General features: G+C 54.0%; 3 protein-coding genes across 3 annotated transcripts; 1 reads left to right on the top strand and 2 right to left on the bottom strand.

Moving 5' to 3' along the window:
• Positions 1-526: 526 nt before the first annotated feature.
• HOXD12 (homeobox D12) lies at positions 527-4,781 on the bottom strand. Its single transcript, XM_047722260.1, has 2 exons — positions 2,598-4,781; positions 527-2,448 (listed from the first exon to the last, which is right to left on the bottom strand). Exons 1-2 carry the CDS (start codon positions 3,169-3,171, stop codon positions 2,210-2,212), a joined length of 813 nt encoding a protein of 270 aa, XP_047578216.1. The 5' UTR covers positions 3,172-4,781; the 3' UTR covers positions 527-2,209.
• A 2,251-nt stretch (positions 4,782-7,032) lies between these two features.
• Positions 7,033-10,170, bottom strand: HOXD13 (homeobox D13). Its single transcript, XM_047723093.1, has 2 exons — positions 9,290-10,170; positions 7,033-8,497 (listed from the first exon to the last, which is right to left on the bottom strand). The coding sequence occupies exons 1-2, from the start codon at positions 10,062-10,064 to the stop codon at positions 8,247-8,249; spliced, it is 1,026 nt and encodes a 341-aa protein (XP_047579049.1). The 5' UTR covers positions 10,065-10,170; the 3' UTR covers positions 7,033-8,246.
• An 8,821-nt stretch (positions 10,171-18,991) lies between these two features.
• On the top strand, positions 18,992-22,664 carry EVX2 (even-skipped homeobox 2). The gene is given in 4 exon segments (XM_047722208.1): positions 18,992-19,418; positions 20,341-20,615; positions 21,943-22,495; positions 22,498-22,664. Coding segments are annotated over 4 exon segments (1,422 nt in total).
• The last annotated feature ends 1,082 nt before the right edge of the window (positions 22,665-23,746 follow it).

The raw sequence follows: 23,746 nt of genomic DNA, 5'->3' as shown, positions 1-23,746 counted from the left end.
CAGCTAGAGGCTCCTAAGGCCTACAATGGGGTGTGGAGGCCACATTTCCCAAGGGAATCTGCTGGGGTCCAGACAGAAGTGCCAGGATGCAGAATTTCTATAGGGCATAGCCTGTTCCAAAGTAGCCTGACTGAAACATGGCAGGGAGAGATGTTTTGTGTTGAAATCTGAGGATCCTCATATCTTGACAACACCCTCCCCCAACAGCAAGCCCTAAAGTTTGAGAATTTAGGCAAAATATAGAAGCACTGGCCTACAAGCTAAGAGTTCACTTAATGCCTTCCAATCTGCTCCAAGACCCCCGTCTCCTCCCACTCGGATGCTTCATACACATTTTGTTCAAAGGCTTTATACACCATTTTCAGACTGACTTGGAAGCCATTTTCTCATTTAATGAACAGTCAACACCTGCAGTGAAACCACAACCAGGAAAGAAAAACGAATTTTGTGGCCTCAAATCATGAGGAGGGAATCTGGAATGTTTTTGAAAAATTGACATCAGTCCCTTGACAGCTTGGCTGGGACCTGTATATTTATTTCCACTCAAAACATTTTGATGTATCTGATATATACAAGCTATTGTTTTTTGGACAAAATCAAAACAACACAAAACATGCACAACAACTATTAGATAGCAAAGAAAATGTAATTAGTCTAAACATAAACTGCGGTAGGTTGGACTGAGGCTTGGGGCTGTCTGGGAGGTGCTCGCTCCAGATCTAGGGCCTAGTCCTCCGCTGAAAATAAGTGACTTAGGAAGGAATCGTCAACTCTTTGGCTGCCATACATCTCAGTAGGAACTGGGGGCTGCTACTTCTCAGAAGGAGAGGGAAAAGAGGTAGGAATGATAGAAGGAGCTGGAGGGGGTGCTCAGTTTCTCTGAGGGTAAGGCAGGACACCCCAGCACAAGCAAAACAACTCCATCTGGCATCACGAACCCCAGTCTCCACAAAACAAACCCAGCAGGGCCCAGGGCCTTACAGGCGCCCCTGAGGCAGGCCAGACGTGGGCTCAGAAAAGGCACAGTGGCTGAGGCACAGAAAGGCCCCCTGTGGAGTTGTGTGGTGGTGAAGAGGGTGAGAGAGGGTGAACTTCTCTCTACTTGGTCAACAGCAGCAACCAGGGGCTAAGGATTTGAGGGACCTCCTTCTTCACCCCCTGGCTGATGGAGGAACTTTCGTCTCTCCCTATGGTGGCCCATTATCTTAATTCAAGAAAGACATGTCCACAACTTTACCCATCTGAAGAGGGAAGCCATATTTACAGTTGGAATGTAGGACACCCCTCTCCTTGCTCACTCCCTTCTCCTCCCCCTGGATATTTTTCCCACCTCCTAGTGCAACCCAGCCTCAGCAGATTAGCAGCTGTCCTCACCAGAGCTGAGTCCAATTACCGAGTGCAGGGCTCTGGCCTAGACATATGGGAGGAGATAGGAGAAGTAGGAGAAATTTTACCAGCCCTGTCTAGAGACCGCACTTTGCCCTGGAGCCTCGGGAAGGAAGTATCCACCCCATTCTGTCCAGCTGGAGGGGCCAGCCCAGCCCAAACTCAGAGGGGTCTTCAAATTTGTCCAGACACACCGTCCCTCCCCTCCCCTTTCCTCCCGAAGTATGAATGTTTAGGGTGGTTTTTGTCCTCCAAAACCAGCCAGGGCAGAGAGGAGGGGGGTGGTGCCCTTTCTTTCTCCAGATCCAAGTTTCTGGCTTTGCCACAAGGGGCTTTGGCTGCAAAGAGACAGAATTGTGCCTGCAGCCCTTTTCTACTCCTTCCCGAAGGACTTCCCAGATTTAATTCCACTCAGAGCTCTAGCGGGGTGCCTACTAAATTCAAAAAGGACTGGGGAGAAGAGGAAAGGGAGTCTAGGTGGAAGCAGAAATCCAAGTACAAGGGTGCTAGAGTGAGCGCCCATGTAAATAGCCCAGACAAGAGCTAGGACAGGTGACCCCAGACCCCCACTCAGGAAGCCTCAAGGCCAAGGTTATACTTCGACTTCGGCAGAACCCTCCCAGAGAGCTGGAAGGGGAGAGAGAGGCCCGACTGGCCCAGTCTCCAAATCCTCTGCTGGCTTCCGGGGCGGCAGACTAAGCGGAAGGGTGCTGGGGATCAGCGGAGAAGGAGCGGAAGGAAAAGCTCCTATCCACAGCTCTTCCTACACGCCAGGTCTCGGTTTTAAAAAGGCAGGCCTGGCCAGCCGCGACCACGCGGGGAGCTAGTATAGCGCCAGTGCCTGCTCGCGCAGGACCACGCGCTTCTTTTTCATACGCCGGTTCTGGAACCAGATTTTGACCTGCTGGTCGCTGAGGTTCAGCCTGTTGGACAATTCCTTCCGCTTCTGGCGGTTGATGAATTCGTTGAGGAGGAATTCGTTCTCCAGCTCCGCAATCTGCTGCTTGGTGTAGGGTTTCCGCTTCTTGCGGGTCCTCCCTGGGGCCGCCCCCCACGGCAGGCCTGCAACACAGCCCCAACCCAAGTCAGCCCGGCCGGCCGCTCCTTGTAGCCTGCCCGCCCTCCGCGGCTCCCTCCCCCTACACACTCTCCCCTGCACCCCACCTCCCAACCCAGCCTAAACTGGCCCAGGGAGCATGGCCACCGTTTACCGTCGGGCAGCGAAGGTCGCAGGCAAGGGGCGACGCTCGCCGCCTGCACTGTCATGTTCAAGTTGAGCGGGCCCTTGGCGTCGTCCTTGAAGCCGGCAGCGCAGGGGGTCCCCTCGAGGAGGGTTGCAGAGCCCGCTGCCGCACGGCCCACACCAGCGTAGTCGTACTTGGCCGCTTTGAGAGCAGCGGCCGCTGGTGCCAAGCTAGACTCGGGGACGAAGGGCGGCCGCGCACGGCCACGGTCCTCCGGCCCAGCAGCCACATCGGGCGCATAAAACTTGGCGGGCTCTTCGGGTCCGTCCTTGGCGCCCAGGGGCTGCAGGCCGAGCGGCCCGGAACCAGCCAGGTAGGGCTGCGAGAAGCTGCCGAAAGCGGTGGCACCGGCAGGCTGCGCTGGGGCGCAGGGGGCGGGCGTGGTGGCCCAGGGCAGCGCGCCTCGCGGGTATGAGATGGGGGGGAGTGCTGCCAACTGGCCGCCATTCGGCCGCAGGTTGGAGAAGTAGAAGGAATCAGGCGACTGCAGATTCAGAAGCGAGCCCACATAGCCCGCTCTGTAGAGACTGCGCTCACACATCTCCAACAAAGGGCTTCGGCTGCGCTTGCAGCAGTATTTAGTTACAACCGGGAATAAGAGGACAGTCTCAGACGATTGGACGAAACTTTGCCTGCAGGTTCTTCAAAGCCGGTCATTTCAGCACCGCCTACATCCCCCCGACCCGTTTCCCCCCCTTCAGGGTATTATGATAACACCCGCAATATTGGATGGCAAAGGACGAGGCTGCCAGGCAGAGCCAAGGAACGTTGAGCAAAGGTGAAACCACTGGGAGTTCCCAGGCTCAGCTTCAGGAGCTGGGGACATTGGGTGCCTTTGCCTGAGTGTCCCTTGGGATCCTTATTGGTCTTGATTAGCTTGAACTCCCTTTTTCCACTGGCTGCCTGGGCCGGGCTTGCTTCCACCAGCTTTAAGTCGCAGCTAAGGCCTTTTCCAGTACTGTGCACCTCTAGGGTTGCAAGGAGAGCCCACGGTGTGGTGGGGCTACCAGCTCTGTCCCTAGGCCTGAGCAATGCTTCTCAAATGCCGATTCCTCCCTGCCCTGTCCCTCTGGAGAGGATTCTGCCCTAGTGGTCTATCAGCGAAGACCCACACACTGCCTGAGACTGGCACAGTCTAAGAAATTTGCTGATGGAGGAGAAATGAAGCATAAACTCTGCCCAAGTTTGGCTCCCAGGAAGGTGGTTTCACACCAGTTCTGGTGTGCTTCTCCATGGCCAAGCCCTCTGCTCCCAGGAAAGTTGAGGCCATCCATGTCCATGGAGAATCCTGGCCAGGGAAGGGGCAGCTGCATTGGCCAATTGTGGCCAAAGGCTACATTCCTTTTATCGCCTGGAGTCACCTTGGTGACTACATCCTGCCAACCAGAACTCCAAGCTGTTCAACTCTGCAGCAGGCAGATCAAGATGAGCTCCCCCCGACCTGATGTGGAAGGACAGAAGAGCCAGAGTCATTCGGCTGGGAACAGCGGGGCCCACCAAGGAAGCAGGCTGGCGGCGTTCCTCGGCTCAGTGCCTCCAAGGCGGCTGGCGGGTTCGGGGTTCTGGCGAACAGGGATGCGTCGGGGCCGCTCTCCCTCGCTGGGAGCAATGCGGCCGCCCCCCTCCGCAGGCCCTCCAATTTAGTTTGGCCAGAGGGCTATGGGTCCTCCTCTCCTGCCTGGGTCCCGAGAACCCCAGCGACCGCGTGACTGGAGCCCGCCCCAACCTGCAGCCCGCCTCGCCGGTCGCAGAGCCAAGCTGGAATTGGTTAGACCGCCCGCTCCGGCACGGAGACCACACAGGCGCCGCCGGAGGGCAAGGCTGACCACCGCGCTGCGTCTTTATTGTGTGAGTCTAGGCGACCGATTGGGCGGCTCTGGGCAACGCAGTTGGTCTCTTCCTCCCGCTCTAGGGCGGGGGCACGGGGTGGGCATGGGGATGTCCCGGACTCTTCAGGGTTCTGTCAGAGTTTCTTTAGGAGTTCAGACTGAGAGACAACTGCGCTCGCGGTCCTTTCGAGGGGTGTGGGGTGGGGTGGGTGGGTGGTGTAGGCATAAGCTGCAACCTCAGTTCCTAAGGACTTAGGGGATCCAAGCTCTCATTTTGGGAGACTCTCCCTGTTTTCCAGGAGCTACAGCCTCCCCAGGCCCGAAACTCCAGCTCCAGGGATCCCTGCAGTCTCATCTCCTCCTGTCTCAGCATACAGTGATGCGCCGGTATTTCCAGGTTCAGGGGAGTCTTCTCCGGACCGTTAGGCATCCGCACAGCTGCGCTTTACCCCTAGGGACTAAAGATATAAAGGGACTAAGTGAGAAACAGAAAGACTAGAATAACTAGACTCCCTCCATTTCTCCTTGGCTCAGAATGGTGGCGCAGCCGCCCTACCTTTGGATTTATAATTTCCGAGGTCCAGCAAGCAAAGTTGTACGCTGGGATCTGGGAGCTGGAGGCTGCGCCGAGGGGCGGGGTGGGCGGGGTGGCGCGGGGGAAGGGCAGGAGGCTTGGCGGGTGAGCTAGGGAATGGGAGAGGATTTGGCCAGGGAGCTAAACGGAGAGCTCTGCCAATGCCGCCGACCGCCCAGGAGATGGCGAGCGAGCTCCACGCCTGGCGACCGGCCGCCGCACGGTCAAGATCAACAGTGAAGGGCGGCACAGCCGGCCTGGGGTCGCCAGCCGGTGCGGTCACGGCCCGCTGCCAGGCTCCGCCAAGAGTCTCGGAAAGCCGGAGATCGTGGCAGCAAGGCTGGGCGGGACAGCGGAGTCAGAGGCACCCAGCAGGCTGCCCGACACGGGGAAGCGTCGCTGCCGCCTCTTTGTCTGGCGGTGCGTCCCGGCTGCAGAGCGTCCTTCGGCTCTTGACTCACGCGGAGACGCGCGGGCCTCTAGTCTCCACCAGTGGCGCTCGAAACCTGCCGCGTTTCGGAGGCGCTCTCCCTGCGGCCTCTCAGTTTCCACCCGAAGGAGAGGCCTCTCTCCGAAGCTCCCTTCGCCCTGGCTCCCCGCAGGCCTCCCTTCCAGCGCTTCGGCCACCTACCGGCCCCTTAACTCCCACCTCAATTTGGAATATAAAAGGAATGCATATAAATAGCAAAGTCTTCATCTGTTATTGATTTAGCCATCAATTCAAATTCCACCGGAGAGCATCTGAGCCGTTTTAATCTTCAGCAAACCTCCCATTTCTCTTGGGCGGCGGGAAACTGACCAGCACTCTACAGATGAAAGGAAAACCTCGAGGCGATCCCCCCATCCGACAGGAAACCTTCGAAACCTAGGAATGGAGTGCGGCCCTGGAGTCTGGCATTTACCGAAAAAGGAGGGAAAACAGGCCGGTTTCACATGAGAGCACATCTTACCAGGAAAACAGAGAAAATGTTAGAAACTCTTCCTGAAAGTGGAAGGTCGGGGTCCATGTGTCCCCATTTTCAGGGGTTATTTCTTCTCCAGTTTGAGTCATAGTCCGTTCTCTCTCTCTCTCCCTCTCCCCTTGTCTCTCTCTGTCAGTTCAGATGAAGTTGGCGGCCCTCAGCCAACCATCGGTCCAAGATATGAAAGAAATCAAGCCGGGCCAGAGAAAACGAAAGTAGCTTTGGACCGTGGGGCTCTGCGCCTTCTCTGGCAGATCCGTAAGGGATCTTCTTCCTCCCGCTAGAAGAGTTTACATATTGTGTGAAGTTTTAGACATCTGTATTTAACTTACATTCCAAAAAGTTAGCAACCACTAAATCGATTTGTGTCCCGGCGCTAACAAAAATGAGGCACCCAGTTCCTCAGCGGTCGTTTCCGGGAGTGGCAAAAAGGCCTCAAAAAGAAAGTTCATAGTGCCTAAAAATTGCGACTAGAGGTTTAGGGTGTATAATTATGGTTTCAGTCCTCAAATGCTGTTTGGAGCCTGCTCAGAGAAGGCGATAAAGGATCAGCTTGAAATGTTTCTTTTTCAATTGCCAAATATGGATATGTCTAATTTCAAGACCTTCCAAGAGTAGATATTTACAACAGCCTTTCTAGGAAGAACACCTTCAAGCGAGCACAATTACCTATAACCAGACACAAACATACGTATTGATTTAAAAAAAAAAAAAGCTATTTGAATAAGGTGGTAATATTCAAAGAGAAGGAAAATTTTTATTGGAGTTTTTTTTTGTCTGGCAAAAAATACCATTTCAGACACCACAAATTATATTCTCATTTAAAGACATCACTACTTATGATAAAGGCACAGGGCAAAGGGCAGAGAGGGGTGGCAGAAATGGAATGGAGGTTTCAGAGAGCAGAACTGGGGTTGAGTGTCCTTCATCTATAGAGAACATCGTAATGTTCAAGACAACTAGATTTTATAATAAATAAGAGCACAAGAGGTAACACAAGCTTGGAAAAAGAAAACAAATATATAAAGACACAGAAGAAACAAGAGAGTTCTGTTTATTTGCATCTCCCTAGGAATTAAAAAATGATTTTTAAATGCCTGCAGCACTGCATACATAGCTCACAGACATCACATCTACAAAAATAATCTCTCAGTTGTATAAATATGCAGCACTTTAAAAGTAGTTATTTATCATCACTTTTAGAAACAGTTTTTTTTTTCAAAAATATTGAACTATAGAGCTCCACATTTTTCGTATTTGTTAGATGTTTTAAAACTCCACGAGAGGCTCAATACATTTGTTCAGACAGTCGAATTCTTCACTGGGTTCTGGGTAAAAGTTCCCACCCCTGGCCACACTGATTCAGTCTCTTTCAGGGGACTGAGGAGATCACCTCATTTCTAGTCCCACAGATCCAAGGTCAAGGAGGAAGTGTGCATTTATATCATCCACGGATCACTGTCACACTTGCAGCCATTTAAATATCTGCATCTAGAGCTGGGGAAATGAAGGCATTCATGAGGACACATTATTTTCAAATTAAAGATTGTAAGAGCACAAATCGACAGGGCATACTAAACACATAGAACTACAACAGCAAATGAAAGATCCGAAGTAGGAAAGATTGTCTTCATTCCAATATCGATACAAACTCTATTTAATAAGGTAGCTGCTTTTAAAGCTATCATAGTACCTCCAGCTGCCTGCTTTTAGACTTTCCCGGTGACCCAAGAGCACTGTCTGCCCAGAGCTGTTTCCACTTGCCTCAGGGTGACTGCTGAGAGCTAATGATTAAATTGCCCAATCACAGGATATAAATGACTGCAAATCGTTCTACCCTAATAGATTGCGAAGATAATCAGTGCTGGAAACAGGCATATGAAGTGATTTAAGAAAATAAAACCCTAAAATCATAATGGCACTTCTGAAATTCTTTGGGGGGAATTATTAAAAAATACTTCAAGTCCTTTATACTGGCCTGGAGGGAGAAACAGAACATTAAAAACATCATAAAAAAAAACCTAGACAAGAACAAAATCAATAATAAACAAGTAAGAAACAGAACTACAAAGTCAGGTTGGGCAGCAAAAGGTTTTGGAGCCAGATAAGGGAAAGAGAGAAAAACAATTCACAAAATTTGCCATCATTGGCAGGGAGATGGGGGGAAATTAAATACATATTCAAGTCTTTCCGAAGGTCTTTTGGAGACAACTGAAAGCATTTAAACTCTCTTTGGCCAATCTGGTCCACATCAGGAGACCGTGTCTTTGAGCTTGGAGACGATTTTCTTGTCTTTCACTCTTCGGTTCTGAAACCAAATGGTCACTTGTCTCTCGGATAGGTTTGTGGCAGCCGAGATCCGCCGCCGCTTGTCCTTGTTAATGAACTTGTTAATGGCATACTCGTTCTCCAGTTCTTTGAGCTGCAGTTTGGTGTAGGGTACCCTCTTCTTCCTCCCCCGACGGTAGACACACATATCTGGCTGATTTAGAGCCACATCCCCTGGTGTAAAAAACAGCATGAAAAAAATTAGACCAGGGATTCTGGAGCACCACTGGGGGCTGTGTGTGTATGTTTGGAAGGGGTATGGGAAATAAAGAAAACCAGGCTGTTTGCATTTTATTATTATTTACACAGACATGTTATTTACACATTATTAAAGAAAGATATTTACACTTCAAAGTGAAGGCCATTTGATGGACCTTCATGGTTTCTCAAACCATCATCTTAACAAGCCTTCAATTTTATGGCATTGTTATTGGGGACAGTTATAAGGATAGTCTCTGCAAATGTCTGTTGCACACATACAAACATACACAGACCTAAAAAAAAAAAAAATCCAGGGTTTTTGTTCAAGCTTTGATTTCTTGTGTTCCTGTGTTTGGAGTTTGCGAGCTCTTAGAAGCTTTAGTGGTGACCCTGGGAGAGTCATATCCTTCAAAAGTGGGACCCAACTGTTTGACACTTCTTCGGGGAGGAGGAGCCAAGGCCTGAGCAAAGGGCATGCAAAGACCCTCAACTGTGGGAGAAAAACAGGCTTATGCCGGCACAGGAGAAGAAAAGGGTTGTGAGGGGGACCGTTTAAGTCAAAGGAGAAATTTACAATTTTCAGGCAAACCACAGGAACTGTTTCATCAGGTTAACCTTGGCTGGGCAAGGGGCACAAGCGCAGCTTCCAAGTAGGGACCTACACGCCTGGTGCTTTCTTTCCCTTCTCTCTCTCTTCCCTCCCCCCACTCCCTCATGGCTTCCCCGTCCACACCCCCCCACCCCGCCCCATCCCAACGCTCCTACCTGGAAAGGATGATTTCCAAAAGTGGGAGCCCTGTGGCTGGTCCTTAGCGCAGTACACCTGGCTGTTCCACCCGTTGGCCAGCGTCCAGGACTGGTAGCCCTCCATGGAGATGTACGCCTCATGCCGAGGCTCCCCGGAACCGAAGGTAGACACCATGTCGATGTAGCCAGGCACATGCTGGTAGGGGCTCGTGTAGCCCTGGTAGAAGGACACCTCCTTGGCTCTGGCGGGCACCTCGTTGGCTGGTACGCTGCTGCTTGCCAGGCCCGACACGTCCATGTACTTCTCCACCGGGAAGCCTCCCAGAGAGGCGTGCGGCGACGACTTGAGAGCGTTTTGCTGCAAGCCCACGCCGTGTGACATGCGGCAGCTGTAGTAGCCGTTGCCGAAGTGGTAGCCGTAGCCCAGAGCTGGGGCGCCCGGCGGCGCTGCAGCGGCCGCGCCGGGCGCCGGACACTCTTTGGCCGAGGGAGCCTCCGGACGCGCTGCGACCACAGCCGAAGATGACGACGACGAGGCGGAGCCCGCACGCTCAGAGGTCCCGGGGTATGCGAAGCCCGAGGCCGCCGCCGCCGCCGCCGCGGCCGCCGCCGCCGCCGCCGCCGCGCGTCCGGAGTGTGTCCCGGCGAATACTGGCGCCGAGAGGAAGCCGCGACACTGGCCCGGCGCCGCCGCCGCCGCCACAGACGAGGAGGAGGAGGAGGCTGGGGCCGCTCCGGCGGCCCCACCGTCCGCCCGCAGCCCGTCCATGTCCCAGCTCCCCGCGCGGCTCATGGCCCGGCCTGGCCCGGCCCCGGCCCCGGCCCGGGCCCCGCGCAGGACACCATGGCGCGGCGCGCTTCCTCCCTCCTCTCCTTTCTCTCTCGTTCTCTCGCTCCCGCCCTCTTCCTCTCGCCCTCTCTCCCTCTGCGAGCCTCCCGCCTCCCGCCCGCCCGCCCTCCAACAGGTTAGCTCATCGCGGGACGTTTATAAAAACGAAGTTCAGGTTGGGAGGGGGCCTGGGCCGGTCAGGGGGCCTCCTCCCTCCCCGAGGGCTCCCGCTCGGGGCCGCGCCATTGGCTGCGCGGGGCCACGTGGGGGTGGGGGCGCGGGAGAGCCTGGCTCCTGGCCGGGGCCCCGCTGGACCCACCCACCCGGGCCCCTACCTCTTCCCAGCCCCTAGTGCAGCCCACCGCCCCTTCCCGCCCTCCCCCGGACCCAGGCGTTTGCGCCGCAGCCAACCCCCACGAGTTGATTGCGCGACCGCCCATCCTAGGCCCTGTCTGCGACTGAGAGGGGCGCCGAGGCCTGCGCCTTGTTTCCGCCAGGGCTGGTTTTGCCACCTCTCCTCGGGTCCCGGAGCGGCACAGCTCAACGAAGGCGAAGGACAGAGATGGCCAGAATGACGTGAAAACAGATTGCTTTTGGATCCCGTTGCTTAATCCCTTGGATTAGCTGACCTAGACCCCAAGCCCGAGGAAGTCTATTTTCCCTACCTCGAACAACCGCCACGGGCATTTCACGCAGGTTGTTGTAAGGGATCCTCCGAATTAAGACTAATTGGAGCAGGTCCTCCCTAAACAAACACATACAGTCCACCAGGAAAATGCCCACGAAGCGCCCTTAGGGAGGGGACAAAGACTTACAAGTAAGTCAAGCAGCAGAAAAGACTCCGCCACGACACGACGAACCTGACGATCTGCCCCAGCGAGAACACTCCTGCAGCCTGATCCTCCGCACTGTTCGCGTTTACACTCAGGGCAACCGGGAATCACTTCTCGATCTGGCCTCCCCAGCCTCGGCGCAGATTCCCCTGGTCAGCAGAAACACCCTGCAGAGGGCACCTGGAGAAAGCCACTCTGCTGCCCGCCCGGAAACTTCCGCGCCTCCCCTGCAGCCCGACTCCCTCCCGCATTTTGCAGCCACCACCCACCCCCGCCCATTACTCACACCAATTAATTGAAAACTTCACTTTCCCAGGGACCTTTGTTTCGCTTTCTTTTCCAAGCTGCCAACTGCAGAGAACTGAGAGGGGCAAATTAAGAGGGTGGTTTTTTTTCCCAAGCCAAGTTGAGGCTCCACATAGGAGTAGCCCTGAACAACTGGGTCTGGCCTTCAGGGGAGAGAGTGGGCTCCTGGTGTCAGCCATCACAGCCCTGACCCGACTCATCCCTTTGCACCATTTCTCTGCTACGGAGCCCCCGCCCACCACCACCCATCTTAGTCGCTGGGGGGGTGGGGTGGGGGTGGAGAGCTGGTGTGTCTCCTGGGGTAAATTTAAGGGTCCCCTTAAATTTAGGGGCAACATTCGATCTGAGCAGTTAAAGGTGCTGGGGTGGGTGCAGAAGCCCTCAGAGTGAGCCTGTTTGGTTCTGCAGCGTTAACTCCCCGGCCAGCCCATCTTCAAGAAAATCGCACCCATGAGCCTGTGATTGATGAAGCCAGCTTGTCACCCAGCCCTGCCGTTCCTGGACCCAAGACGCGACTGGATGGGGCGAGTAAAAAAAGCCAAGGAGGCCCTCCTGGGCCTGGCCTGGCATTGCAGGGTGGGCTGCTGGTGTCGGGAGTGTTGACACGCAAAACCCAGTAACCATAAAAGGCTCAAATAAAGGGGAAAGTTATGAGAGGGGCGCTGGAAAGGAAAAGCAGGGGAATTTGACCTTTTTGAAGTCCTAGATGTGTTCATGATCAAATTTGAGTCAGAGGGGCTTGAGCCTTTGCAGAAAATCATAGGGAGGTTTTCTGGTGCGAACAATTTTGGTTACTTGAAAAATGGAGGCAAAAGTTAGTAACGGAAGCTGAATCGGCGTTTTAAAAAAAAACACCAGCCCGTGCTAGGTGACAGAGGTTGCTGATTTTTTGGAAGAGTTTGGCTGGGTCCTCTTCACCCAGCAATTTCGGTACCAAACCAGTCGTGGAACATCATCCCGAAACACTCTTATTTTTCCTTTGTCTCCCTTGCTTTTTCTCAGAGAGGGAGAACAGAGTTAAACAGTTTTCCCCCATGATCTCAAAAAGCAAATTTGCTGAAATAATTTCTAAGTCATAACTGGAACCAATGAACTTTCAGTCTTTTAAAACTAAATGTCCCTGTGATTCCTCCCCCCACACCAGAGACCTCTGTGCCACATTCTAATGGATAAATACATTTTAATAGTCAATTATATGTCAAAATATGAAGAAAATGAAATTCAGCTAGGAAGGAAGAATTTGTCAAGTTTTGCCAATTTGAGACAGCCCTTCAATTTTGACTGAATTTTCCATGCAGCAAATTAAGTTCTGCAGGGCTGGGAGGAAAGTCTGAATTAATGCCCTGGTTGAAAGACACTTCTCAATCATGACCCTGCCTCCAGTTGCCCTGTGGGACCTTCACAGGACTCGGGGTTTCTCTGTCCATCCTAGTGGATATTGGGACTCGGGAGGTTTTAAACAATAAGGAGTATTGCCTCTTGCTATTCTGCTGCTGAACCTGCTTCCAGTACAGCCTTCAAGGTCCTGGACCTGGGGGAGGGAATTCCTAAGGAGGCTCGGACTGGACCCTGTGAGAGCCCTTAAACCCAACACCCCAGGGCAGCGGCTGCTATGGGATCATAGGGCTGCAGATGAGTACCAGGCAAAGTCAGGGTTGCTCTGTTTATGAACTAATAAGACACATAATTTACAAGCCAGGGTGGTAAGTAGTAGATGAATTTTGAGGCCGAATTTGCGGAAACATTTCATTTAGTTTGTGTACCCTGTGTCCGAGTTGATTTTAGGTTTAAGCTCAATGGAAATATTTTCCTTTAATTGGTCAGGAGCACAGACTGAACCCTGTGTATGTGTGTGGGTATATTATGCTGGGACTTTAACAACAGACATAACCTTTGTTAAATGAAAATTCTTTTGCAGCCAGACAGAAATGCCTCCAAACACTGATGTCTTATTCAGTGAAACCAGTTTTGTCACATTTCCAGATTTGGGAGAGAACCCCTCATTGTCCAAAGTCTTATTGAGAAGGGAGGGCAGAGAGAGGGAGAGGGGGAGGGAGAGATCATCTTTGTCCTCCTTTCCCACCACTCACTCTTTCTCCTTTCTCCTCTCTCTCCATAGGCACCCTTTCTGGGAATCAATAATGTTCTGAAAATCACACCCTCTCTTGTCCTCCTTGTAGACGATCTTTCAAATCATGTCCTTGTCCTGGGTTGGGGAATGGGTGGATGAAGTCTGAGATTTAGACTCACTGAAGAACAGAAGTTCCTCTGCTTGCCAAAACAGTGAGCTCAATTAACCCCATAATCAGTGGCCATTAGCACCAGACAACAATTACCAGCTCCTATCAGAGTGGGGTGCTTGGAATTCCTTTGAAAGTCTTTTCCTTGATGGCCACACCACGAAGTGCGGGACACCCCCCTAATTAACTTGTAAGAAGCCAAAAATTAAGTGTAGAAATAAAGTCTTCATTCCAGAATAAAGCCTTAAATCCAGCGGGACTGGCGGGACCGTGTTCTTAACCAAATCTGTGTCCTGCCAACTTTGAATCTAATTTCTCTCTGTAGGCAATACCCAGTTTCATTCAGGTTGGAAATATATATTAAGAAAAATAAAAATAACATCCTAGGGTAAAGAAAGGGGTCTCTAGCAAAAGCCAGACAGTGGAATCCTCAGTTTGGTCACTTTCTATGTCCGAGATGTATTCCATTTGGATTTTAGAACACAGTTAGGCTTTATCAAATGTAAATTGTTTGCAGCAACAACAAAACACTCTCTAACCCCAAAGTGCTATTTGGTCAATCTAGGTTGGCCTCCCACAGAGCAGAGGGCTCTTGTTGGGATGGAGAAAACTCCAGTCCTGGCAGGAATGAAACACAGCAAGAGTCTTCCCTCTTAGAGGAGCACTAACCTCTCTGAGAAGGGGGTGCTGGAGGGTGGGCCCAGAGCTGGAGGATACCAGTAACTTGCTGCCCCCCGCTGCCCTCCACGAAACAAAAGCTGGGACTGCAAACAGTTTTCTGCTCTTTTGCCTGGTGTCTCAAGGCGTGGGGTTTTCCTCGTATGCACTTCTCTAGCAAGGTCATTGTTAACTGGAGTCCAGCCAGTGCTCACTCTGTTGGCCTTTGGAAATGAAAGAAAGTTAATGTTCCTCTTCTCCCCACCTTCTCTCTCTCCCTCTTCCTCTCTCCCTCTTTCTGTCTCTCTCCATTGCCCAGAGCCCTTGGTCTCTCTGAGGAATCCCCGTGTAGACACCAGCAGGGAGAAAGGATGAAGATTAGGGAAATGCCTAACCAAGAAGGTGGGCCGTGGGGGGATGGGACGTGGGGTGGGTGGGTGGCGGCGCGAAGGGAGTGAGGTGGAGAGGCAAGTGGTCAGGCTTGCTTTCCCGGCCGGGCAGCGCGCAGTTCCTCAGGCCTGGCGCTAGATGTCCCTGCAAGTTTTCCCGTGGCGTCTGAGGGCGCACAAGCTTCAGGCAGGCAGCGGGTCTGGGTAGCCCCAGAGCCCGGGAGAAAGTAGCCCCCCTCCTCACCCAGGGCCGTCCCTCGTCGGGTGCGCAACTGTAGCGGGAAGGAGGAGAACCAGAAGCAGCCAGAGGGACTAAGAGACAGCGCAAGGACTGCCAGCCTAGGGATGGCCCCAAAAAGATGCCAGGAGGGATTCAGGCCTGAGTCGCCAAAGCGGCGACTCCTTCCCTTATAAACCGAAACCTCCAAGCCATAAGCCCTGGGGACTTATTTAACTTAAAGAAAATGCACCAGGGGTTCGAAGCCTAGGTTTTAGCGGTTCTGCTGTCCCTCTAAACCCAGGCGGCCCCAGTCCTCGAGCAAGCTTGCTTCCGGATGCGGGCCCGCGCCGGTTTGGGGCCCTCTTAGCCCAGAGCCTACAGGCCCCGGGAGCACGCTGGGGCTCCGTTGCAACTCCGGCTTTACCCGCGCCCCTCCCCTCGGGCAGCCTGGACACATATTACCTTCAGCCCAAGGCCAAAAGTGTTTACCGCTTCACCTCGGAGGACCTGCTGCTGCTCAAGAAACAAGTATTTAGTCTGGAGGCCCAACCTGCACCTCCAAATAAAATAAATAAATAAATAAGACCTCCTTCATGTAATTCCTCCTTTGGACCAAAACCTGTTTTTCAGTCCATTTGGAGAAAGGCCCTCCCACACCCTCACCCCCAATGCACCCTAAAAATTCTTGACAAACCACGGGGGCATGGGCTGAACTCTTGTCTTGTTTTATTGAGTGAGTCCTGTATTTTGGTGGTGAGTAGAAGGTCTCAATATGGCCCAGAGGTTACGATAAAAACTGGGAGCATCTGACTGGTCGTTCTCAGTTTCAGCCTCCACCGTCTGGGAGAGGTGCAAGGTTTGGGTATTTCATTAATAAACATTAACAGAACAGTTTGTTAATCTTTTTCACTATCTGCTATACAGGCTCGGTGTTTTGGAGGTAGGCCTGTATTTCAAGGAGATGTATGCAAAAATGAAAAAAAAATCAACCAAAAATGCTGCCCCAAAGCTTTTAAGAACCTTATAACTTGGATATTTTCAGAGATAAGTTTAAATCAGCAAGTCCTTCAACCTCTCTGTGTAGAAGGAGTCCATCTCCGTAAAAGGTATAATAGAATCCATCTCTAGAGTTGCTTCGAGCTTTAGAGGAGATAATATATGTAAAAAACACTTGTAATTTTAGAGTAAAAGCTACATAAAAGTTCGCCAACATTACTAGACTAGTAGATGTGGAATCTAAAATTAAGTAAGGGACATTAAATATTGTTATGGGATGTTCACCGTCTCTGGTGAAATATTGTCCGCTAAACGCAGTTTAATGAAAAATTATAGGTGTCTTTTACTGTGAGTAATTTCCCTGACGTGTTTTCCAATGTACCTTTTATAATTAACGTGCTAGAATACGAAATATTAGTGTTATTTAAAAGGTGCAAAATAGTTTTCAAACCACTAATGAATAAAGGTGTCGCCTAGAAACGGTGTTTTACCTTTTCAACAGACTGAGGTCCGGTTTGGCGCAGGCTTTGGGACCAGAGGCGTCAGGTCCCAGAGGAAGGGAAGAAAGGAAGAAGCGTGGAGTGAATGAGCAAGGGGTTGCCGTCGGCACCTCAGCCCCCAGCTGCGGCTTCTGCGATTCAAAGTAGCTCACAGCTGCCGAAACCGCGAATAAAACAGACGGGGGCGCCAAACGACAGCAATAAAGGCATCTGTGACTTCCGCCAGGGTCGCGCCTGGGCCGATCCCAACCCCCGCCAGGGCCTCGGCCACCCACGAACCCGAGCCTGGACCGAAGTGTCCCATTCAGTTCCCTAAGCAAGTGGGACTGGGCTGGGGGAGTACCCTTCCCAGGTTCCTGGGGCAGCGACTTCTCTTTGCCCGGGGACCCTACCGGGGGTGGTAGACCTGGGGGCATAGACTGTGGAGCTAGGAGGGAGAGGTGGGGGCACTCGCAAGGCTAATCTTTGAACGCCTTAAGGGCCAGAAAGCCGCCTCAGGGAGTGCTCATAGTGCTCAGAGTCGAGTGGCCTCTGGGACAGGGTGGGAGGTGGACGCCGAGGCCGGTGCTCTTCCGGGTTCCCGACACCCACTCCACGTCCCTCCCCCCCACCTCTCCAGCCACTGCGTGTCTATCCAGCTTTGCATTTCTCACCTTGGGGGAGAATTCCGTTTATTACCTAAAGAGGTGGATTTGATTTTCTAAGCAAAGCTCACGTTGTTGAAATAAGTTGGCGCCGAGGGGAACCGGAGAGAAACTTTTGGCATTGACTATGTGTATAAATGTATATAAATATACTTAACACCTCGTCTCTCCTTACATTCCTGACGCGCCCCCAACGGGTTCAAGGTTAAAAGGAAAGCGCCAACGGAGAGATGGGCAAATAGATTCTGGGTTTGCCCCTAACACACCCCAACGTGCTGGGTGTGGCGGCAGGGAGGAAGGGGGGCTGGGTTGGGGTCTGAGTTGGCGCTGAGGGGAGGATGCAGGACCCGCGCCCAGCGCCCAGATTGCCAGGGTCTCTCGGCCTCTTCGGAAGCTCGAAGGCCGACCTCCGTGTCCCGTCCCTATCTTATCGTGTCCCTGCCTGTGACCGCGAATCTCTCCTATTTTGCTGCTGGCTGGCGGACCCGCACAGTGCTTCGAGAGCCCGGACAGGGTGGGGCGCAAGCGCGGGAGGAGATGTGCAACGGCCTTGAGTGAAGATTGATCTTCGTTAAAATGGTTGCCACCGGCGTCATTATGACCATCAAAGTTATCGCCAAGAGGCTCAGCCTCCAAGCTCAGGCCGCAGGAAGCAGCAGCAAGGCTGGTACGCGACTCTCCGCTCCCAGACTCAGCACCGGGCATACTCAGGGCCACAGGTAAGAGGTTGGGTTGGGGTAGGAGAAGAAGGAGAGAAGAAAGAAGAGCAGAGTGGAAAAGGGAGGGCAGCGGATGGAAAGGGAAGGAGGCTAAATCCCTTCTTTCCTCCTTTGACCTAGAAATTGGCAACTTTGCCACAAATAATTCAATTTGAGGATGGAGGGGGAAAGCTGGCAACGTAGAAAGTGGATCTGGGGCAGCCCATATGGCGTTGTAAATCGCGACTGTGTTTAAAGTTAGCTGTCGAATTCTACTATGAAATCGTCCAGCCGAGTTCATTTCCCCCAGGGAAAATGCGTAGGCGAGAAGCCTATATCCATCAGCAGGGTTATAAAAGTAAAAAACCCAGGACTTCAAGTTCAGAACTCACTCTGCAAACGGTGTTAAAAAATCAGAGAGGACCTAATGATTTCCGTTTGGAGGCGCGGGCCCAACGCACCTCCCCAGCCACGTAGCACTAAAGTGCTTTCAAAACTCTACGATATTTCTTTTCCCTTTCTCTCTCTCTCTCTCTGTCTCTCAGCTGGGGTGGGAGGAGAGCAGCCAGGCTGAGGCGAAGAAGTGGGGAGAGAGAAAACTCGGCGCCTTATTTGTTAAATAAAATACATATTTGGTTCTGAAATTCAAAAGATAAGTAATCCAGACTGGAGCGCAAGGTCTCCTTACGCAACTCTTCCTACATCCTCCCTCTGGTCTCCTCCCTTACCCCTCCCGCTTGTAAATGTTAAAAAAAGGGGGGGGGGGGCTTCCCGACGATCTACTCTGGAAAATCAAAGCATTATCTATTATTTAACACGTATCTATGTCCGAGGAAAAATGAGGAAGGCGCTGCATGATTAGGACCTAAGGGGCAACCCAGCAAACTGAGAACGTAATGATGCCCCTAAATGAAGGGGGAAATGTGCCGCGGCGCGCTCTATTAATCAGACTGTCAATTTCACCCCCGAGGCCAAACCCCCGGGCGAACAGAACCGGCTCTGAGCGGGCAAAGGACCGGAGCCTTCCTCCTCACTTCTTGTCTCTTCTCGCCTCCTACCTGGATCTATTTGTCTGCTCCGAAGCCGCCTTCATTACCCACTGACAGGAGCGTGTATTTATTTGCTTATAAACCTGTTACAATAAATGATTATTCGAACGGCGTCATTCGTACCTTAATGACGAGCGAGCGCTACTTTTTGATGAATGACATCTCGGGCTCGGAAGGATGTATGGGTCATTTTGACCAGTCATTCCCTCGCTCTGGCATCCCACAATTTTTCCGCCTCCCTCCAAAAGAGATAATAATATTTAGAGGCGCTCGCTGGGGCTGAATGAGAATTAGCCCTAGGCGCAGCCCATCATTAGGACGGGACAGCGGGCCACTGTGACATTTTTTAGAAAGCTGAGATGATGGAAAGAATAAGAAAAGAGATGATTCTGATGGAGAGAGGGCTGCACAGCCCCACGGCCGGCAAGCGGTTCTCCAATTTGTCCGATTCGGCTGGCAATGCTGTGCTCGAGGCCCTGGAAAATTCGCAGCACCCGGCTCGCCTCAGCCCGCGCCTGCCGTCCGCCCCCCTGCACAGCGCTCTGGGAGACCTGCCTGCCAAGGGCAAATTCGAAATAGACACTTTGTTCAACCTGCAGCACCCGGGCAGCGAAAGCACCGTCTCCTCCGAAATCGCCTCCGCAGCCGAAGGCCGTAAAAAGCCGGGTCATTATTCAGAGGCGGCCGCCGAGGCGGACATGAGCAGCGACGTGGAGGTGGGCTGCTCGGCGCTGCGCTCCCCTGGCGGCCTTGCCGCCGCGCCGCTCAAGGAAAACAATGGCAAAGGTAACCGCGCCGCCCTTGCCGCGCTCTCTGGTCGCATCCTCCCCGTTCTGCCGCGGCTCCTGCTGGTCCTTCCTACTGCCTTTGCCCCTAACCGACTTTCTTCCGCAAGCAAGCTGCACCCAGCGGGCTGGGGCGGGGGCGGGACGCATGCTGGGGACCCTGCACTCCCGCTTTGCTCCTTGAGTCCCCCAGCGAGGCACAGGCCTGGGGGTTTCCAGGCCCGCCAGCCCGCTGTCGCCCGAGTCCTAGAAAATGTTTCTGCGGGCTGGTCTAAAAGTCTGTGCGAGCTGACCGACCCCTAGCCAGCCGCTGAGTCGCGCTACGGGAAGGGTGCCCTGGTAGCTGCTCTGAACTCCGTTACCCCTGATTCCCCAAGGCCGAGTGGAGGGGGCATCCTGAGTAAGTCGGAGGGAGAGTCGCCGGGCACCTCTGGGAGACCCGCTTGGGTCAGCGGAAGAAAAGAGTTGAAAAGTAGAGTCCACTCCCCAATGGTTCCGGTTTGAGCTGCTGCTCTTTCTCACCCTAAAAATATTTTTTAGCCAAACCCAAAGACTATCAAAGAAAGGTTGGGAGCCCTACAAAAGCTGCCCTGCCATCTCCAGACCAGGGGAAACCCAGAGCTTACCAAACTGCGCCTAGATGTAGGCATTTTCCCTTGACCAATTTTCCTCCTGACTTGAAAATTTCCAATTACTTAAGGAAAAAAAAAAACCTTCCTAATTGAGTTCTTATTATTTGGTTATGAAGGGGTCCCCAAACTTTATTGATTGCATTAAAGGCAGCAATTTATAAGCACGACAGACCCTATCAATTCAGGCAGCATCTCGCCTTCCTCTCCCGGCTTCCCCCATCCGCGCTCAGCCCCAGCGCGGAGATCGCGGCCCTACAGTGACTCTCGCACTGTCGGCCGTTTGTTTGCCAGGGTACGCGGAGAGCGGCTCTGCCGCCGGCACCACGACGTCTGCGTCGGGCTCTGGCCTTGGCAGCCTGCATGGAGGTGGCGGCAGCGGCGGTGGCGGGGGCGCGGCGCTGGGCGGCTCCGGCTCCGGCGCGGATCAGGTGCGGCGCTACCGCACGGCGTTCACCCGCGAACAGATCGCGCGCTTGGAGAAGGAGTTCTACAGGGAGAACTATGTGTCTCGGCCCCGCCGGTGTGAGCTAGCCGCGGCGCTCAACCTGCCGGAAACCACCATCAAGGTATTGATTCCAGCACGCGCCTTTTCTAGCCTCCCCGGGGTGTCTGGGTTGATTTTTGTTTCTCCTTTCTTCTTCCTGGGTGGCCACATTTAGCTGAGGGCCTGAAAATCCGCGGGGTACAGTCACCAAAGGAACTGGCATATTTATTTCTCAGCTGCTGAATCCGAAGGGTTGCCCGGCCTTGCTGACCTGGGAAGGCCCGGGAATGGCGGAGCCGATGCCAGAAACGCTGGCCTCTGTTCGATTCTGCCCAGCGCCTGCCCAGGTGTCCCTAGCTCATGTCCATGGCCCCACTTTCCCTTCGGCGGCAAAGCCGGCTGGTCTTTGTTCCTCTGGCACGAACCCTAGGTGAAACTTTTCATCTGCTCTTGATCTTGGAGATTTATTTTCCACATAAATCGTTACAACAAGGAGAAAGGAATACTGTATTTTGAAGATCGATTGGGTTGAGAAAGTAGTTTCCTAAACATTTTTCTCTTGGGCAGCAGTGGGGTGGGGAGAGAAAGAATGCAACCTTGGGGGTGGGAGGGAGGGTACAACGAAATTGTTCTTACTTCTATATCTCTAGGTGATTAATTTTATTAATCTGGGAGAGACAGCTGGGAGGTTGGGCGACTTGGCGAACACTTCACGGAGGATCCCACACTAGAAAAAGAAAAGAGTAAATTGCAAGGGATAAGGGAGGTTGTGGAAGTCTCCCTTTGGTTTGATCAGGCTTTCTTTAATTTAGAGTTGTGACGAATGATGTCTTCATTAGACTGCGTTGGGAGGGGTAGAAAAGTCCCCTTCCCAGTTTAAGAGGGTGTTGCTCCCGCCACTCATTTGAGGCAAACGATTCCAACAAAATCATCCCTTCGATATCAAAAACGAACGTGTGCCCTTGGGGCAGGTTGTTGCCGCTCAGAGGACGCAAGACCTCGAGCGGCGACCTTTTAGAAAAGCTGCGGAGATAGCCCCTCTTCAAAGGTGGCCTAGAATCCCGTGCAAATCCTGGGATTGAGAGAGGGGTGCTCAGCAAGCCTGGGCACCAGTGGGTGGCGGGGAAGGAAAGGAAAGGTTGCGTTGGGATCTAAAACGCAGCAAAAAGCAAGGGAGCAGGAGCCGAGGGCAGAAGACTATTTTCGCGCAGGAAGGTGTGCCCATGGCTGTTCCCACTGTCGCCCTCACTACCAGCTGGGAGAGCAGAGGGGCCTCCAAGGGGCGCCCAGTCGGAGGGGAGTAGTAGGTCAGGCCATGCGGAGGTCCGGAAAGGGTGGAGAGGTCCAGGGCGGGGGCTGAGGCCTCCGGGCACTCCTTAACTCGGGCCGCGGCGCGGCTCTCCCCTCAGGTTTGGTTCCAGAACCGGCGCATGAAGGACAAGCGGCAGCGCCTGGCTATGTCGTGGCCGCACCCGGCCGACCCCAGCTTCTACACCTACATGATGACGCACGCGGCCGCCACCGGAAGTCTGCCCTACCCCTTCCACTCGCACGTGCCGCTGCACTACTACCCGCACGTGGGTGTCACGGCTGCAGCCGCGGCGGCCGCGGCCTCCGGCGCAGCGGCCGCGGCCTCGTCGCCCTTCGCCACGTCCATCCGTCCGCTGGACACCTTCCGTGCCCTGTCGCACCCTTACTCGAGGCCGGAGCTGTTGTGCAGCTTCCGCCACCCGGGCCTCTACCAGACGCCAGCGGCCGCCGCGGGGCTCAACAGTGCGGCCTCCGCAGCAGCGGCTGCTGCGGCAGCAGCGGCTGCGGCCTCCTCGGCCGCGGCGGCCGGGGCGCCCCCCAGCGGCGGCTCCGCGCCCTGCTCGTGCCTCAGTTGCCACAGCAGTCAATCCGCCGCCGCGGCCGCGGCAGCCGCCGCCGCGGCCCTGGGCTCCCGGGGCGGTGGCGGCGGCGGCGGGGTGGAGGCGGAGGCGGCGCAGGGGCCGCCGGGGGCTCGGACTTCGGCTGCAGCGCCGCGGCGCCTCGCTCCGAGAGCGGCTTCCTGCCCTACTCAGCGGCTGTGCTTAGCAAGACCGCCGTGAGCCCGCCGGACCAGAGGGACGAGGCGCCGCTCACCAGATAACTACGTCGCCGCCGCCAGGGGGCTGTGCCCGCCACTCTGAGCGTGCCCGGGAGTCCCCTGAGCGCCCTCCCGCGCCCTCCGTGCACCCACGTGCCCTCTGCGCTCTGCCCGCTGCTAATGCTGCCGCCAGGGGGCGCCCTGGCGCGGGAGGCCGAAGGGAAGCTGCCCCGACCGAATTGGGGGCAGAGAGCCGCGCGAAAACCCGGCGGGTGTACCCCCAAATTTCTATTTTTGTATTTGCTACCCAGCAGCTTCCTCGTGTTTCCCACGGCCCGTGCCCCGTTTCCCGCCTCTGTCCGGAGCTCTTGGGTCTTCCCGAAGACAGTCCCCTTGCCCTCAAGCTAGTCCTCTCGGGTAAGCCCTCAGGCCCAGGTTACTCTCCTGAACCACGTGGCCAGAAGCAATGGAGAATCACAACAAAGAGAGGGGAATGGTGGGCGCTAGCGCGTTGTGCCGGGGGTGGGGGTGGGGGTGGGGCAGTCACCCCCGAGGTTCTTGCTGCTCTTTTTCTTCCAGCCTTTCTTTTCTTTAAACGAGGGTGAGGGGAGGTGGCAATTTTTCCCCCCCGCCTGAGCTTGTTAGGGGTCCTGTGCACGGAGAGCGGAAGAATGGAGGTCTGAGAAGGCCAGGAGGGCGGATGGAGAGCGCGGGCGGCCGCTGGTTGTGTTTGTGAGACGGTTTACCGCGAGGTTTACCGCGTGCGGGAGCGAGGCGAGAGGAGGCTGTGGCCGTCTTCCCCGGGAAGGGCAGCGCGGAGGCAGGCGGGAGTGGCCGCCTCGCCTCCACTCTCGGCCCACCCCGGTTCTCTCTTTTGATCATCGGTGAGGGATGCAGGCGTCTTGCATATTTTATGCAAAAAATAATGGCAAAGGAGGGTGCCGCAGCCAGTCCGGGAGTGGAAAGGGAAACGAAGGGAAGGGGAGGGCAAGACTGACAGATCGTTGTCTATTTGAAGAAGCGTTTCCAGCTCAGTTTTCCAACTACCGGGTTCCATTCCATCTGGGAAATACTTGAATCTCTAGATATGTGGTATTATCCTGAAGCATTTCCTTAGACTCTTTTCTAAGTTCGACCTCGATTCC

Source organism: Lutra lutra, chromosome 3 (genome assembly GCF_902655055.1).
Source record: "Lutra lutra chromosome 3, mLutLut1.2, whole genome shotgun sequence".
NCBI classification, from domain to species: Eukaryota; Metazoa; Chordata; class Mammalia; order Carnivora; family Mustelidae; genus Lutra; species Lutra lutra.
Note: the sequence above shows the minus strand (reverse complement) of the source record. Positions and strands in the feature narration are given on the sequence as shown.

What these genes read in the sequence shown, in the direction of transcription:
- HOXD12 (XM_047722260.1), bottom strand. Translation starts at nt 3,171, where the DNA reads ATGTGTGAGCGCAGTCTCTACAGAGCGGGCTATGTGGGCTCGCTTCTG. An exon ending in GCGACCTTCGCTGCCCGACG is followed by an intron (nt 2,449 to 2,597) that starts GTAAACGGTGGC and finishes GCTGTGTTGCAG; the next exon opens with GCCTGCCGTGGGGGGCGGCC.
- HOXD13 (XM_047723093.1), bottom strand. Translation starts at nt 10,064, where the DNA reads ATGAGCCGCGCGGGGAGCTGGGACATGGACGGGCTGCGGGCGGACGGT. An exon ending in TTGGAAATCATCCTTTCCAG is followed by an intron (nt 8,498 to 9,289) that starts GTAGGAGCGTTG and finishes TTTTTACACCAG; the next exon opens with GGGATGTGGCTCTAAATCAG.